Genomic DNA, 17,771 nt, shown 5'->3' with positions numbered 1-17,771 from the left:
TCTCTCATGAAGTAATGAAAAACCAAAGTATTAGCAAGGATCTGCACATCCTAAAACCTAATGAACCTGCTCTGTTCCTGCTTTGGATTCTGAAATTTTATGGCATGCATATCTGTTGAGACAACTCACTAATTTTGCAGGTAAGCAAACAACAAGGGACGCGGTGGCTCAGGGGGTTAGGACGCTGAGCTTGTCGATCAGAAGGTCGGCAGTTTGGCGGGTCGAATCCCGAGTGCCGCGTAACAGAGTGAGCGCCTGTTACTTGTCCCAGCTTCTGCCAACCTAGCAGTTCGAAAGCACGTAAAAATGCAAGTAGAAAAATAGGGACCACTACGGTGGGAAGGTAACAGCGTTCCGTGCGCCTTTGGCGTCTAGTCATGCCGGCCACATGACCACGGAGACGTCCTCGGACAAGCGCTGGCTCTTCGGCTATGAAACGGAGATGAGCACCGGCCCCTAGAGTTGGAAACGACTAGCACGCATGTGCGGGGGAACCTTTACCTTTACCTTAAACAACAAAAGTCATTCTGCCTAGAGATGTAAGAATTTTAAAAAGGGGATTTTTCAGGATGTACCATTCTCTCAATTCTCCAGTATGGTTCACAGTACAACCCCAATAAATTGATGATGATGATGATGATGATGATGATGATGATGATGATGATGATTTTCTCTAGCAAAACAGGTAGCTAAGTGGAACTTTCAAACCATGTCTTCTCCAACACTGGTCCAAATTTCTATCAGCTAAACTGAAGGTGGGCAGCTCCGAGGCTTACAAGAACTATTTTATGTTTTGATAGAACCTTGAGATTTCCCATCTACAGTTTCATGAAATTTATTGGCAGACAGCTCAGAAACAGAGATCATCACTCTTTATGCAAACTTAGCCCAAAATTATAAATCAAGGTAATGTATCTTTTTTTTTTAAAAAAAAATTGCCACTCCTAGCTTTTCCACAAGCAATCTTTTTCCTCCCCAATGTTCACTTTTAGGAGGAAAAATGGTTCTTAAGTTGTTACTGCTATAGAGAATATATTACCAAAAGTCTTAAACCAATCCAGTGCAAATCAGCTAGAATCTACCAACAAATTCCAATCGGTCTCTTCCTTGTTGCTGTTCTATATTACACCAATTTTGTTCTCATGTTAATGTGAGACACAGCTGCTAGTAAAAAAAAATAGCAATGTGGTTGGCCTCAAACCACAGTTATATATTCTGTCGATAAATAACCACATGAAGAAAAGTTATGTTCAATGTTACAGCTACCAGCATTATATATGCAAGTCTGACTGCTGCACCCACAGGCATGTTCTCTCTAAATTTGGTCCTCCTTAGTATGTTGCCAAGCCACGAATCTTATGAATGCAATCTAGCCTTCCACCATACAAAGAGTCCTTGGATCACGATGGCAATTGGAACTAGAATGTCTGTCACTAACTGATGCAGTCATAAAGTGGGATGTCAAATGACTTTGTTTACTAATGGCAATTCCAGCAATCCTGGTTAAACGAGGCTATTAACTGAAGATCTCATGTGATTGCTCCTTCTGACTTCCTGCTGGCTTCCCAAATGACTTTGCTTGTGGGAAGCTGGCAGGGCACATCAGAAATCATAATCATGTGACCGTGCTTGTTGTGAGGTTGTGATACTGAGCTGGGTGCTGAGTGTGTGGATTACAATCATGTGGCTGAGGGGATGTGGTGATGGCTGGAAACTCTAAGGACTGATCATAAAGCCTTCTATTCAGCATCATTGTAAGTCTGAACAATTGTAACTGTACAATTGTGGTTTTAATTGAAGGACTACCTGTATTGACTAGAATATAGTGACCACTGCAGTAAAGCAATATTGCAATCCTGCATTTCAGTACATTTTCAGTACAGGTAGCCACAGGTGGCAAGGAATTGCATGCAGAATGAAAGAATGAAATTTCATGCAGGTGAGGTGAGTCAACATCCACACTCAACATAGAAATCAGCAATCTGATCTCCTCCTCCTCCTCTTTCTCCTCCTGCAGCTGTTGTCTTCTTTACATTCTAATAATGACTGCTTTAGAATCAGTGAGATCAACAAAATACAGTGACAGTTTCAGAATCGGGTCACCGTTTCAGACCATGCAACAGCAGGTCCTGATATACCTCACCAAGGATCTGAGGAGTGGTGCACATACAACTTCATGATACTTAGCCCCTTAAGCAAAGAGCTGTCACTTCAAAGCTCAGCACAGTTCCTAGCAAGCTGTTTGGCATTGAATGCATGTTAAGTGGTAGTAAAGCAAGCTGTCACTCACTGCCTGTAGTCATATTGTTTCCCTGCCCCTACAGTCTTGTTCTGTGTGACCAAATTCCAAAGGCAGGACAAGATATGCCATTTGCCTAAGTCAGGAGGAGGCAACCTTGGCTCTTTTGTGACTCGTGGACTTCAACTCCCAGAATTCCTGAGCCAGCCATGCTGAGGGGAAAGGAAGAGGTTTCCAAGCTGAGCCATGCTGGCTTAGGAATTCTGGGAGTTGAAGTCCACGAGTCATAAAAGAGCCAAGGTTGCCTACTCCTGGCCTAAGTAAATTTATTTATTTTTTAATCCCATTTATATCCCGCCCTTCTCCGGAGACTCAGGGCGGCTTACAATTTAAGCACAAACCAATGTGCTTAGCAGTAGCCTTCATTCTATGTATATGCCTGCTTATCAGGGCTTTCACACACACCCCAAGCGGCATTATTACAAAGTCAGCTTAATTGCCCCCAACAATCTGGGTCCTCATTTTACCTACCTCGGAAGGATGGAAGGCTGAGTCAACCTTGAGCCTGGTGGGATGTGAACCTGCACTAATTGCAGGCAGCTGGTGTTACTTAAGGAGGCATTAGCCCACTGTTAATGAAAACCCAAATGTCCTAGCTTCACTACACATAGTCCTCAACTTATGACTGGAACTTCTATCACTGAGCAATGCAGTCATTAAATGAATCATGCCTGATTTTACAATCTTTTTTTGCTGAGGCCATTATCACAATTATTACGTGAATCACATGGGCATTAAGTGAAGCTGGCTTCCCCATTGACTTGGCTTGTCAGAAGCCTGCTGGGAAGGTCCCAAATGATGATCACATGACCCTGGGATGCTGCAACCATCCTAAGAGCCCTGGTGGCGCAGTGTTTAGAATGCAGTATTGCAGGCTGATTCTGCCGACTGCCAGTAGTTCGATCCTGACCGGCTCAAGGTTGACTCAGCCTTCCATCCTTCTGAGGCTGCTAAAATGAGGACCCAGATTGTTGGGGGCCATAGGCTGACATTTGTAAACTGCTCAGAGAGGGTTGTGAAGCACTGTGAAGCGGTATATAAGTCTAAGTGCTATTGCTGTTGCTATAAAAGCATGTTGGTTACCAAGGGCCCAAATTTTGATCATGTGACCAGGAGGACATAGCAATGATCATAAGCGCAAGTATCAGTCATGAGTGTTTCCTTTCGGTGCCATTGTAACTTTGAGCAGTCACTAAATGTATAGTTATAAATTGAGGACTACCCGTAGCCTGCGGAGAAACCAAACTGGATTACGCTTCCTGAAAACCCTTTTCTTTCCTGCACACATTTTTAAACGAGAAGACAGGAAAGAAAGAAATAATAACACACATTATGATCTCCTTACATGATGCATTTGATCCAAAAGTCCCCATAGGTGGCTAATGGAAAGCAACATTGAAGTGCCAAAGCTCAACTCAGCTATCTGAACAGATGTTGTAATTAATTTATAGCTGGGAAAAAAATGCTGCAAAGTTCATCCTGCGTATCTTTCAAAGCACAGTTACCTTGAAATTCAGAAAGGTTATAGTGCTCACTCATTAATTCCACGGAGTGCCAGCAGTAGCAATTCAATATGTTTTGGAGCTACTAATTGGCACGGGGTTTCAGAAAATTTCCATGTTCGATCTTTTACTGATCTTGGTCTTGTGAGGAAAGGAGGACATAACAATTAGTGTAATTAGAAAATGTCCATGTTAGGAAAAATACTTTAGAAAGATGAGAAATTAATATTGGCATTGACATAACCATGACAAATATTGGCCTCGATGACCATAACTCTCTAGGCAGCCTCATCTTAGTTACCCAACACCACAAAATTCCAGAACAAGTTAAGCAGGATCACAAGAGCTGGAAAAGAAGGAATTCTTTCGCAGTGGTTGACAAATAAATAAACTCATTAAAAGTCACAATGAAAACTGCAGATGGATGATAGGAGAAACAAAGATCTTAAAATCCACAACAAAATTTTGCAAAGGACTAAAGCACTCGTCACAGAGAAAGCAGGTAGAAAAAGACAATAGAGGAGTGGAGACAAAGAGGAAGAAAAAGATTCTGATGATGACGATGGGGGAGGGAGATAGGAAAAAGAAAAAGAATCAGAGAGCTATTTGCCAGTTCTGGCTTCACCCACTTTAGGCTTCAGATTCACCCTTCACTGATTTCCTGATTTATGTCCCCAGAGATTTCCGTCTCCCTGGAAATTTAGTTCTTGACCTACAAAAGATTTCCCATCTCTCTTTTATTTTTTTCCCCCTTGCTCCTGCAGTTGTGCTTTAACCATTCTCCTCTATTGTATTCTGATTCAGATTATGCTTCCTAGCATTTCCCCACCTTTGTTCTCTTTTTGTTCCGCCTTTTCGGCATTTAGCAATAGTGTCCCCATGGCTTACAAGGCAATGCTACCCTCTTTACTAGGTCCACGCTTTTGTCCTACTTCTCCTTCCCGGCTTAGTTTGTCTGACCTGAACCTGCCCTGAGATGGTTAAACCAAGGGCAAACCAACCTCCTCCTGGGAGTTAGCCAAGCAGCTCACATGCTCAGATTCTTGTTTAACTCCTGTGATGTTAGTCAAAGAACTTACAAGCTCAGATGTCCACTTTAACGCCCGTGACATGAAGATGGGTGGCATAGCTAAATCAAGGAAGATGAAGCTTTGGAACCATTTTCTAGACAGGAGGAATCTGAGGTATTTTGGCACCTTGGATCTGCTCATAAATATATGTGTGTGTGTATATATGTAATATATTAATGTATGTGTGTGCATATATGTATTATATTTATGTATGTCTGTGTATATATGTAATACATTTATGTGTGTGTATATATGTAATATATGTATGTGTGTGTATATATGTAATATATTTATGTATGTGTGTATATATATGTAATATTTTATATGTGTGTGTGTGTGTATGCATGTACGTATGTATGTGTATGTATATTCTTTTGAGAGCGGGCATCAGAATTTCAATTTTTAATGTGTGCCAGTATGTTTACAGAAAAAAGTCACAATACAGGTTGTTGTTGTTAGCTGCGAAGTCGTGTCCGACCCATCGCGACCCCATGGACAATGTTCCTCCAGGGCCATCTTCTGGAGTCCATTTAAGCTCACGCCTACAATACAGGTTATCTTATCTTAAATGTGGAAGGGGAGTTGATTCAGGAAGTTTCAGCATAGACATCTGGATCCACTTTTTTTCAAAAAGATCTGTTCGAAAGAATTACAATGGAAACCACTCTTCCTGTGTGAGTTAGTCGAGGAACTTGTATCATCTAATGAGCCACTTATCAGGCAGTTTAGCTCCACCGATCTATCATCATGCAACCATACCAGAAAGGTGGTTATGAGGCATTGTGCATGCGTTCAGAAGATTCCCCTTCTTATATAGGTTGAATCCTGGCACAAAGTATATAAACCTCAACTGATTTTTAAGTCCTTCTTATCAATTGGTTAGCCAAAGTTTCAACAGGGACATCTCTGCATCAGCTGGGAAATGTCTCAACCATTGCCAGTAGGATAAGTCAGCCCTACAATTAAAATGACATTTCCGTGCACAACCTGCCTCTCCAATGACTCATTCCTTTGCCAGACTCCATTCTCTTGGAAGCCTCCGGCGCTAACAGCAACACAGTCTGATTCGCTCAAGGAAAGACCTCTCGCTGGGCACATGGCCATGCCACCTGAAACAGGGGAGGCCCAAATCACAGGTTCCAAAGGTGGCAAAGGAGAATTTCAGTGTCTTCTTGGAAGTAGGGTACTAAAATACAGCTAGTCCTCAACTTACAACAGTTCATTTAGGGACCGTTCAAAGTTACAATGACACTGAAAAAAGTGACTTATGATTATTTTTCACACTTAGGATGCACTTGTGGCATCCCCATGTTCACGTGATCAGAATACCAGATGCTTGGCAACTGTCTCCTATTTCTGACGGTAGCAGTATCCCAGGGCCGTGTGATCACTTTTTGCAACCTTCTGACAAGCAAAGTCAATGGGGAAGCCAGATTCACTTAACAACCGTGTCACTAGCTGAACAATCGCAGTGGTTCGCTTATCAACTGTGGCAAGCAAGGCTGTCAAATGGGGGCAAAACTCACTTAATAAATGTCTCACTTAACAACAGAAATGTTGGGCTCAATTGTGGTCATAAGTCAAGGATTACCTGCAATAGCGACAACCATCATTCAGAAGCAGGAATGAAAATCCATCCATTAGGCGGAGGGAAAGCATGTTGGACCACACAAAAATTCTTTTTATATGTTCTTAAATGATAACGTAACCTCATATTTTTGTATCCAATAAACCTGAGCTGTGAAGCCCTATCACTTTTACTGGCCATTCCCATTTCACATGCTTCTGGTGTAAGTACTGAAATGATTCTGACAAAAGGCTAACTAGCTAATCACACAGCAAAGACCAAGATCATTTTCTTCTGAAATTCATTAAACATTTGAACCATATGTTTTGTCCCAGTGGAGACACTCCCACTCACTCCTTCCAAGAACCTTTATGGAGAGGGAAATCAGCTGTGATCCATCTGTTTCACGTGCAAAACCCAGGGGCTTATTGCTAACAAACAGCTTTTTTAAAAAAAGATCCCTTTTGGGATCTGCATTTGGTCAGCCACAGGGACTAGGAGTATGGCCACAGCAGACTGGACAAATTTACAACCCTTCAGTTAAAAATTAAAGAACTGCTTTCCTAAATCAGAGCCAGGCCAGTCATGCACTGTTCTGCACTTAATGGCAGCCAGCTTGGTTTTTTTCAAAAAGTGAAGATAGGTGAAAGGCTTTATTCCACTGTTTCTGATATACAAAGACATGATGCCTCTGTCTCAAAACTAAAAGGAAGCAACATCAAAGAAGATGAAACAGGATACAAGTTTACACGTAGCCTCCCCCCCATACTAATTTACATCTGCAGATCCCAATTTAGAAGGTATAATTTAAATCTGCGTTTCCCAACTTTGGCAATCTTTTCTAGATGCTTGGGCTTCAACTCTCAGAAGTCTCAGCAATGACCTTTGCTGATTGGGGGATTCCGGGAGTCAAAGCCCACAAATCTGGAAGAAAGCCAATGTAGTGGGATGGCTAAGATGTTGGACTATAAGTGCAGAGATCCAGATTCAGGATGATTTTGGAGCAACCTGAACTCCTGATTGAAAAGCGGGATATGCATTTAATAAAGACAAAAAAATAGAAGTTGGACTCTGTGTAGGAGCTGTCCAGGTGCTGATGGTTGAAAGGCAACATTAGGCTGCTCCATAGTCCCTTGGCTCTTTTATGACTTGTGGACTTCAACTCCCAGAAATCCTGAGCCAGCATGGCTCAGTATGGAAACCTCTCCCTTTCCCCTCAGCATGGCTGGCTCAGGAATTCTGGGAGTTGAAGTCCACGAGTCCTAAAAGAGCCAAGATTGCCTACCCCTGCCTTGGACTCTGCTAGTTAGAAGCCAGCTGGGAAGGTTGCAAATGGTGGCCATGTAACCCTGGGATGCTGAAACCTTTGTAAACAGGAGCTGGCTGCCAAACACTTAGTTCATGATCATATAACAATGAGCGTGCAGTGATGGTCATAACTGTGAAATCAGACATGAATCACTTTTTTCCAGTGCCGTTATAACTTTGAATGCCACTAAATGAAATGCTGTAAAGTTGTAACGGTCCTTATTCTTAAATCAGCTTTGAGTCAAACTTTGCAAGAGAGGGATGCACTTCTCAAACTTGAATATCTGCAAACTTCCTACACAAGCAAGGTATATTTAATTATGGGGTCATTAATCATGATGCAACATACGTGTATGGAATGTGCCTCATCCTTACCAGGCAAACAAAAAGTCATCTCAGTTAATTGACCTCATTGCTGCATCTTATGGAAGTTGATTGCATTTTCTAATTACCACTAGATGGGCTTAGCATTTGATTTTAGCAATGAAAAAGTAGGGTAGACATTTTATAAATCAAGCAATCAAGGAGATCAGTCTTTTCCCAATTCAAAGAGTGAGGGGCTGTAACTCCTACAATTCACCATCCAGACAATGCTACTAGGCATACCTGCTGATTGTAAAACTCAGTCATTGGATGCCACATAGAAAGGTTGATTCTCTCTGCGCCATCACAAGCTCCCCAAAGGGAACAACCCTGCTAAGTCCTGAAAATATATTTCTGAAAACCAAGATCATGTAGTATTGTTATAGGAGCCATTTCTTCAGCTTAGTTTTCATTTCTACAAAGAGATATTTGGCCTGTTTACATTATTAGAGCAGGGGACTTCAAACGTGGCCCTTTTATGACTTGTGGACTTCAACTCCCAGAATTCCTCAGCCAGGATGCCTGTTATAGAGGAAACTGCTGAAGGTGCCCTTTAATGGGAAATCTTGCTGTCTTGCTCAGCTGGAGTTTCCTGGTGTGTACGTAGGTCTGATGAGTCAGGAAGCAAAAGTGGATAGTCATCTTCCTTGGTTACCACACATCAGGAAGGCACCAAGTTGGGCAAACTTGGTTGATTTCTGCTACATGATTTCAGATGATTTACAGCTGCAAACCCTGAAGTCCATTCACCTTCTTCTGAATGGACTTTCAGAAATCCAGTTCAGTAGTGCCATCCTAGAGGAAAGCTCTGTTGATCATCCTTTGTTGCCTTTATAACTCTGAATGCGCTTGAATGTTTGATTCAAACAGATGGGCTTCACACATTGCCCTAAGCCATAATGTGGTTTGTCTGATTTTGGCTTGGTATAATTGTACAATTCTAACTATTGTGGTTTGAAAATCATGACTTATGGATTAACATTCTGTGTTATTGTTTTTATTATTTGAAATTTGGCTGGTTTTATCTCATTCTGTTGGCGATTATGCTCTCCTTCAAGTTGCTGTTTTATTGTCATCTCTGTTAATCATGTACTAATGTTGGGATGAAAGGGCTCATGGCCAAAAAAGAGATAAAAACATTTTAAATAAGCAATAAATAAATAAGGAGCTCAGCCTGGTGTATACAGATCTGCTCCTACCCATTCCATCTCAGTAACAAACTGTAAAATATATTAAGCTAAGGGGCAAACACTGTGGCCTGCATGTGTAACCTACCAACATCCCTTCAGCAGACCCACAGCTCTTCAAAGGAAGTAAAGCCTTTAATTTGGTGGGCACTGGAGTGTACACATGAAAAGGCAATGCAGGCAGTCCTCAACTTACGACCACCGTTGAGCCCAAAATTTATGTTGTTAAGTAAGAATTTTTTAAAGTGAGTTTTGCCCCGTTTTATGACTTTTCTTGCTACATTTGTTAAATGAATCGTTGCAGTTGTTAAATTAGTAACACAGTTGTTAAGGGAATCTGTGTTCCCCCTTGACTTTGCTTGACAGAAGGTCAGAAAAGGGGATCACCTGGCTCCAGGACACTTCAAACATCATAAATGTGAGTCAGTTGTCAAGCATCCGAATGTAAATCTCATGACCATGGGGATGCTACAGCTGTCCTAAGTGTGGAAAATGGTCATAAGTCACTTTTTAAGGTGCCGTTTTAAATTCAAACAGTCACTATATGAACTGTTGTAAGTCAAGAACTACCTGTATACACTTCATAAGCTTTACAGAAGTTTAAAGCAGGGGTCCCCAACTCCCGGTCCGTGGACCAGTACTGGGCCATGGCATGCCAGCAACCTGGTCCACACAAACAAGTAAAGCCACATCCGCGGGCTGTGGGCTGCACATGAAACCACACCCCCTCCGGTCCATGGAAAAACCTCTCTCCATGGAACTGGTCCCTGGTGCCCAAAAGGTTGGGGACCTCTCGTTTAGAGCATCTGTGTTCCCCCTGAAAACTGATATTTTCAGATTGTATCCCACAGTGTCCTATGTAAAGTTCACAAGAGCTCTTGAGCTAACTGCAGGTGCACTCAGCTGACTAAAAAATAGCCACTAGCTTAAGGTCTTTTAATGAGCTTGATGGCCAAATCAAGATATGCACATGAGTTTTCTGACCTGGGAACAATGTCTCCCTGGAGGTATTGGATGGTTATTATACATTCGGCCATTTGCAATCTACCAGCATTTCTTCAGCAGCCCAAAGCTCTTCAAAGTGAGTGATGCCAAGAATGTTTGTCCTTTCTTTCATTTAGGGGGGAGCACTGGAGTGTAAGCTTTACAAAGGATTAGAACATCCGTTACCCCTTAAAACAATGAAAATGGATATTTTTCAGAGTGTGTCCCACAGTGTGCTATGTAAAGTTGATGCAGCTCTTGAGCTGACTGAAGGTGCACTCAGCTGACTAAAAAATAGCCACTGGCTTAAGGTCATCTAATGAGCTTGATGGCCAAATCAAGATGTGCACATGAGTTTCAGACCTGGGAACAACATTTCCTTGGGGGTATTGGTTGGTGATTATACGTTTGGGTAGAGAATCTTCTCCTTGTGGCCTCAGCAAGGCCCAGTTAAAGCACTAGAATAGAAACAATTAGATTTCAGTCCCATAAATGTATACATTTATGTCCTGTTTCCAAGAGCCATCTAATAAGCACATAAAAAGGTAAGCAGATTTGGAATTATGTATGAGCCACTTTCTGGAGAAGTGCGGAACAGCACAAATAATGTGGTAAGATTCTGTACTCCTATAATTTATTACCGGGATCCCAAACTGGTATTTTTAATCTACAGCCATCACATGCTTATATGCTTGGGAACATTGAGTGACAATACCGAAAGCGGACTAAAAATGAAAAGTAGAATGGAAAGAAATCCCACAAATTTGTAATTGTGATGTGGGTTTTCTGAAAAGTTTCAAATTGTAAATTTTTGCAGTGGTGACTAGGCTAGTTTGCACCAGGCAGTTTACACCGGAAAACATCCCATTTGTACCGGAAAAGCTTCCGATGCATGACATGTATTTCTGATCTCACATATTTGAGAAAGCTAATCACTTGACAAAAGCATAATTACTGTAGATTTAGAAATGACTAACCCCGCCCAACATTGTAATTAATACTAGTAACAATTATTGTTGTTAAACTTATGAAATGCCGCTTGGGGTGTGTGTGAAAGCCCTAATAAGCTGGCATATACATAGAATGAAGGCTACTGCTAAGCTTGTAAGACGCCCTGAGTCTTCGGAGAAGGGCGGGATATACCGTAAATGGAATTAAAATAAAAAATAAAAAAAATAAAAATAAAATGGAGTATTTTCTTCAGGGGAAAAAAAAAATCAGGCACCTGAAAAATAGACCTGTCAGATCATTGGGTATTTTGGAACATATCCCTGTCCCTGACTTTGGGTAGCCTAGCACATTTCAGAAGATTAACGTTCACTCAGGTATGAGTGAATCCCTGCATTGAATCAGGCCTACCACAAACACATGGATTCCTGTAATTTCGGCCTCTTGCAGACAACAGAAGAGCAGAAATCCAGCATTTCTGTTATCACTAACTTATATTTAGAGGAGAAATGATGAAACGAAAAGACCAAGCCCTTTGTATCAGGATAGCAGAGAGAGGGACAATAGATTTTGGGGAGGAAGTGGGTGTGGTAGGGATTTTCTGTTGATCAGGACAGAAGCCGCTGCTATCAACATGGTGAAACAATCTGTTTGCTTAATTCAGTATTGCTCCCTTTGAGGGAATGAACTTTTCCAGGATCTCAGCTGGAAGGCAGCTTCCCCCCCCCCCCCCATCGTCTGCTGCTTGATCCTTTTAATTAGGCATGCCAGGAGCTGAAATTGGCATGAGTTGAACCACAATAGTTTCTTCCCTAAACTGTTCCAAATGCTACACCACAATCAGATGAGGTGCATCGGGCTGAAAGGGAAGGACTGACCAAGCCAGCTTCCACGCCTAAGGTGGGACTTAGAATTCAGTCTCCTTTAGATCAAAATGGGTCTTATACTTAAGTTTGATCTTGAAAAATACAGGTAAGCAGGATTGATTACCGCTTGGGCAGGAGGCCATAAGAAAATCCCAGGACTGTGGTCTTGACTTGAATTTCCCCCCAACCCCGGCCCCCGCAATTTCTGGCCACCAAAAGCAACCTTATATAGGCCTATTAAGTGCCCCAAGAACTTTAAGCCGTGTTTCTTTTTTGAGCGGTGCTCAACTTCTACATGACTTTTTAATAATTCCAAGAATACCTTCCACTTTCAGACCAAATTTTTGAAGCCAAAAATTTTTAGGCAACTCTCCGAGAATCAATTGCAGGCATTGCTATCGTTCCTAGCAAGACTTTCAAGCTTTAATTTATCCTCTTTTTTTTTTGCTAAGCAGAGGGTTACTTCATACATTATGCAGAAGCAAACCCAGGTCTGCCACCAATAGTGAGCTTCTGGCCAGTTGTGGCTCCCTGATCGGGTGCACGTCTAGATAGATGAGCGTATGCAAGTTATAAATAGGAGGATGTCACGTCTGTCGCCTGCACTATTTTATATTTGGGAATAATATAAGGCGAGGTTGTCAGAATACAAGCTAACTTGAGGGCTAATCCACATGAAGCCCCATTTCCATCTGTCCTGTTTGCCATCGTTCACTCCCTAGAGACTAAAATGGACAATGTGAAATTTGAGCGGGCCACGATTCTACAAGGAGTATATATCGGAGGTGGTGACCCTTTGAGAGCTGTATGCAACAAAATTTCATTTTGATGTATGCCGATTGGTGTACATTCAAAGTGACAATAAAGTTATCATCATATGGGAATCAAGACAGATAAGCCTACCATGAGGCATCAGAAGTCACTTTTATGTGCTCCAAAAACATGCAGAACAGAAGCACAATTAAACCCAGGAGTGTTTTCAAGAGTCAAGGCGCTTAGGCCGTGTAAATTGGGGGTGGGGGGGGGGGAAGGAGCTGAATCAATTTGATCTTTGCAACATAATCCCTCAGGGAGGTGCTCTGCCCAAGCCCTCTTGGAATGAAGGGAAGCTACATGAGGATGCTCTTGTTTCGCCATGTTCTGCCACTTCAGCTGGACTCTACTCTTTATTAGCAAGCATTTTTGGTGGGCGGGTGCCTATTTGTCTCAGTAATATGCTTATCCTGTACCATTATTTTGCATGCTGCACAGTTGAACCTTGGCAGAATAAAAAGTCTGGGGCTCATTCTGACTCAAATTAAGAGTTAACTAATGAAGAATTAGAGAACTCACTCATGTCATCTATCCCAGGATCCTCCAAGGTGGGGGCATCCAATTGTGTTGAAGTGCAGCATTCACTACCTCCTAAGCACCATAGGCTTTGTCCCGTTGGGTATGCGATGGGAGTTATAGTCACTATATCTGGAGAGCTCTAGCTTGCAAAGGATTAGTTAAGTTTACATGCATATGAATGGCCACATGGAAATAAGATCACATGTGGATGCACGCAACAAACCTGAGGTACAGTATATACATATACTCATCAGAAAGCAAAATGTACCTATGCCTCTCCTCCTGAGTCCAAATTAGGTCTCAGGAAAACACACAACTACTTAGAAACGAGAATCTGGTTACATATACACATATTATTTGCTGGCTTGAGGCAATACACAACACACCAAGAAGCTTGAGGTGGAGGAAATATCAGTAGAATACTTGTATACCCTGTACTTGTATACTTCTACAACCCTATATAAGCATGGTGTACATCCATGTGAGCCCAAAGACAGATGTGCAAATGCTCAAATATTCCTTAAATCTAAGGACACAGAAAGGGAGGTGCAAAGGAACATGGATGTCTCATTGTGTGAACACAGTTTTACCAACATTCTTTGAAGCACATCAAAATGCAGTCATGGTTTGCATGGGTTCATCAAGAGCTTTTTATCTGAGCAACAGGCACACAAAAGTGCATGGACACATTAGTTTTATTTACCTCCCTCCAATTTGTGAAAAGAAAATCAGTGTGGTTTTTCATGCCAACATGTGTAGTCACTCAAACAAAAAAATCAGCCACACCCTAAAGTAATGCCAGCTCAGTCGCCTGGCTTTTCATAGAGCTTCCCATAGCTTTTCATTCATTCAATATGTGAAAGAATGCAAGCGGCCTTACAATCAATGCTGTCTTCTGCACAATAGCCTCCCTTCCTCAGACTGAATCCTGGCGTAAGGCAAGCATGCACAGGGCATGATCTGAAAAGAGCTTTTCCTTGCGTGCCTCACGGACACCCAGCTTCTCTCTACCTCTTCAGCTCAGCTAAAAAGTGGGGGAAAGATCCATCTCCATCAGACCAGCTGAACTGCCACCCTGCAGAACAGATAGATCACTAAATGGTCACCTGCTCGACTTCAGCACTTTCTCCCTGGTGCACCCAACTCTCTTAACACTTTGGCTGATCTTTCTGAAAATCCTGGCCATTCCCAGTAGTAAAGCACATGTTCCGCGGGAGGGAAGAAATCAATTCCTGGTATCCCTAGTTAAAGTGACTAGAGGATCAACTCTTTTTTTTTTTGCTGAAGAACTTGAATAGAGCAAATACTAGTTAGAATAGGTAATGCTCAGCAAGATTAACCCATCCGATCACTTCAGATTAACTAATCAAGAAAAAAAAAACACACCCCAGTGCAGTACTGTCCAATTCTGTAACTGGGTATAATCTGCACGGTTACTACTGTTTTTGCATTTCTCAGGGATGTTTCACATAAATATTGTGTCTTCCCACTTGGGGTGATCTTGTCATAGGACAACTTTTGCCAGCCTGATAACCTATGATGGACCAGATTTCAACTCTCATCGTTTCCTACCACGGCTTTAAATCCACGCTGTCTGAGAATTAGGGGAACTGCTTAAGTCTAATGCATCTGGTGGGGATCGGGCTGGGACATATTAAATAAAGGTCATCAGCCACTCTCTGGGCTATTTCGTCTTTTCCAGAAAAACAAAAAAAATAAAATGGAAACTTCACAGACCAATGCTCTCCCTATGCCAAATGGGACAGTAACTACATATTCCGACTTTTGTTCCTAACCACACAGATGGAGAATTACCTAGTGTTAATTACTGTGGCTAACTGGACCCTAATAAAATGATTAATTATAAATTCCAACATACACTCTTAGTATCTACTCCACAATCTATGTTTAAATGAGCCCGCATAAGAGAAGGCTGAAGCAACCCAACATAGGAATTGTAAAGGTAAGCCATGCCCGTATTCGGTTTGTTCTCCCTACACGGTACAATCAGTATCAATTTCATAGATCCTGACTTCTCTAAAGTGGGAGACTTGAGACGCTTTCGAACAATCCTCCCATTGTCTCTCCTATGAGTATCTCTGAGACAAGGAAGCCAGAGGCACCCGGGGTCTACCTTTTTTGCAAACTGTTGTCTTTTTTGTGCATTTCAAAGCTCTAAGCCATAGGTGACCATCACTGGCATGCCTGGAACAGCCTGCTTCTTGCAGGAAAACACAGCTTTGCTGCAAGAGGTGGCGACAGGGATCAATAGGTGGCATTTATTTCTCTGAGCCAACCAGACAACTCCTGGAGGTGTGGTCTTCTTCCCATTGACACACAACTCAAGAGGCCTTTTGCCAGGTTCACGTTGAAGCCTCCTGCTGCTTATTATCCCCTGGAACTCCCCAAATTCCCCATCCAGACTCCTTTCAGCAGCTCATTACTACCCAGTCTTTTTAGAATAGCCTTTCCCATCCCTGCAGGGAGCCACTACAACTGCTGTTGCTGCACAGGCACTCCAAAGGAGAAGTCTGCTTATTCTTTGTCTTAGAGCATAAAGCCCATCACTCTGCACTCTTAGAGGCAGTAGGCTAAGGGAGGAGAAATCCTAAAGACACCCTGTCGGCACGTGCAAACGTAAAAGGCTCTGTGCCAGCCAAGGAAATGGAATTCACAGGGAGCACCTCAATTGCTCTCAGGTCCCAGCGCATGGCCTTCCTGGCAGCTCAGGAATGTTGCATTTCCAAGCACCTTCAATAGCACAATACGTCTTTGGTAAGCCCAGGGTCCTCTTTACGGTCTCAGAGCAGCTTGCACTTCCTCAAACGCCAATGAAAGCCATCTCAAGAGATAGCATGCTTCTCCTGTGGTTCCCTACTTAGATTAAGTGGCCTGGGTTGATACCCAGACTGTCCCCATATCCACAATGAGGTCATCTAATACAGCTTCCCCCCCCCAAAAGGCTTTTGAGGGTTTTTTTGGGAAATAAATTGCAAGCAAGCCCACATGTGGGATTGGAGAGCTGGCAGGAAAAGAGGGAAGCCACAGGGATTAAGAACCATTCTCACTTGTGCACGCACTGTCACTAGTTTCATCCCATGGCACCATGTGAGCTTCTCCAGAAACAAAAATAAAACAAATCTTGAAACGTGTCTTTGGGGCTACGTCCCCAAACAGATCTCAAATCCTTGGCATCCCGGAAATCAGGTTGCAGGACATGATGTGGTCTCCACCTTGACACCAGGTGACATCCCGGCATCCAAACGCCTCTCTCTCAGCATTTTTTTAGTGGCTAACTTCACTGACATCTCGATAACTTTATGGCTTTTGCTGCCACTCCTGTCACTACCTTGGCCTTGGTGTTTCTACCCTCTGCCCCCACCCCCACCCCAGGACCTTTGAAACCGTGAACTGACAGGAGTCCCCAATAAGATGCAGACACTAGGGAAAATTGGGGAGGAAGTTGTCCAACGGTCCAACCCATCCTCCTCTAATACCCAGCTGGTCTGGCATCCTGCCATCAGACTCCAACTTGACCCAGACACAAGGGGCTTTTTCTCTGGGGTTCGGCCACACCTCAAAACCCAGGACAACCTTCTCCTTTCCCCCCTCTCCCCCAAACGTTTCTTTCAGTCCACTGACCTGCTCTGGTCCCTGGAAGCAAATCCGGCACTGCGGGGTCCTCATCCCACTATCCAAGCTGCTGCTGAGCGACACTGAGTCCAAAGCTCCTCCGGCCCCACCCGCGGTGGGCTGATGCCCCGGCTGGTGCCCCGGCGGCTGAAGGCGAGGGTCCTTCTCCTCCAAGGCCAGGCTCCGGGGCCGCGTCTCGGCGCCTCCTCCGCCGTAATACTCCGCTTCATCGTCCTGCTGGACCGAGCAATCGGCGAAGGGCGGCCATCCGCAGCCACTGCCGCCCAGAGCTCCCCGGCTTCCCCCAGCTCCAGGCTCGGGCTCCGGGCGGCCCCGCCGCATCAACACCAGCAGCTTCAGCTCGTTGAAAAACATGCGGATCCGGTACTTGAACATCATTTACCTTCTTCCAGGGCGGCGGCGGCGGCGGCGGCGGCGTGTCCCTTTCGGGATGGGGAGGGGGGAGAGCCACGGAGAGGTGGGGTGCGGGACGCCGCCGTCTAGCTGCGCCCCTGCCTAGCATCGGGGAACGGAGAAGATCGGGAAAGGGCCCGGCAGGTGGAAGACGGGCGGACGTCGGGAGCGAGACTCGCAGCCCACATCTCGTCGCGGAGGGGAAAGGCAAGCTGCGCGTTTACAGGTGTCGGGGAGGGAGGGAGGGGGGTCGCAGAGATGGACGAAGGGCAGGAGGAAATGGGGAGGGGGGAGGTGG

The 17,771-nt window shown here is 43.7% G+C and overlaps 1 protein-coding gene across 1 annotated transcript in view; it reads right to left on the bottom strand.

Annotated features, from left to right (window-relative positions):
- MARCHF9 (membrane associated ring-CH-type finger 9) overlaps window positions 1-17,571 on the bottom strand; it is a 53,179-nt gene extending 35,608 nt beyond the window's left edge. Inside the window, exon 1 of the mRNA XM_083351217.1 lies at window positions 17,069-17,571. Coding sequence (XP_083207343.1) covers window positions 17,069-17,458 — 390 coding nt within the window. The 5' untranslated portion in view covers window positions 17,459-17,571. The remainder of the gene's footprint in view (window positions 1-17,068) is intronic.
- Between the last annotated feature and the right edge of the window lie 200 nt (window positions 17,572-17,771).

Source organism: Vipera ursinii, assembly GCF_947247035.1.
Source record: "Vipera ursinii genome assembly, chromosome: 2".
Taxonomy (NCBI): domain Eukaryota; kingdom Metazoa; phylum Chordata; class Lepidosauria; order Squamata; family Viperidae; genus Vipera; species Vipera ursinii.
This window is presented reverse-complemented; position numbering and strand designations above follow the sequence as displayed.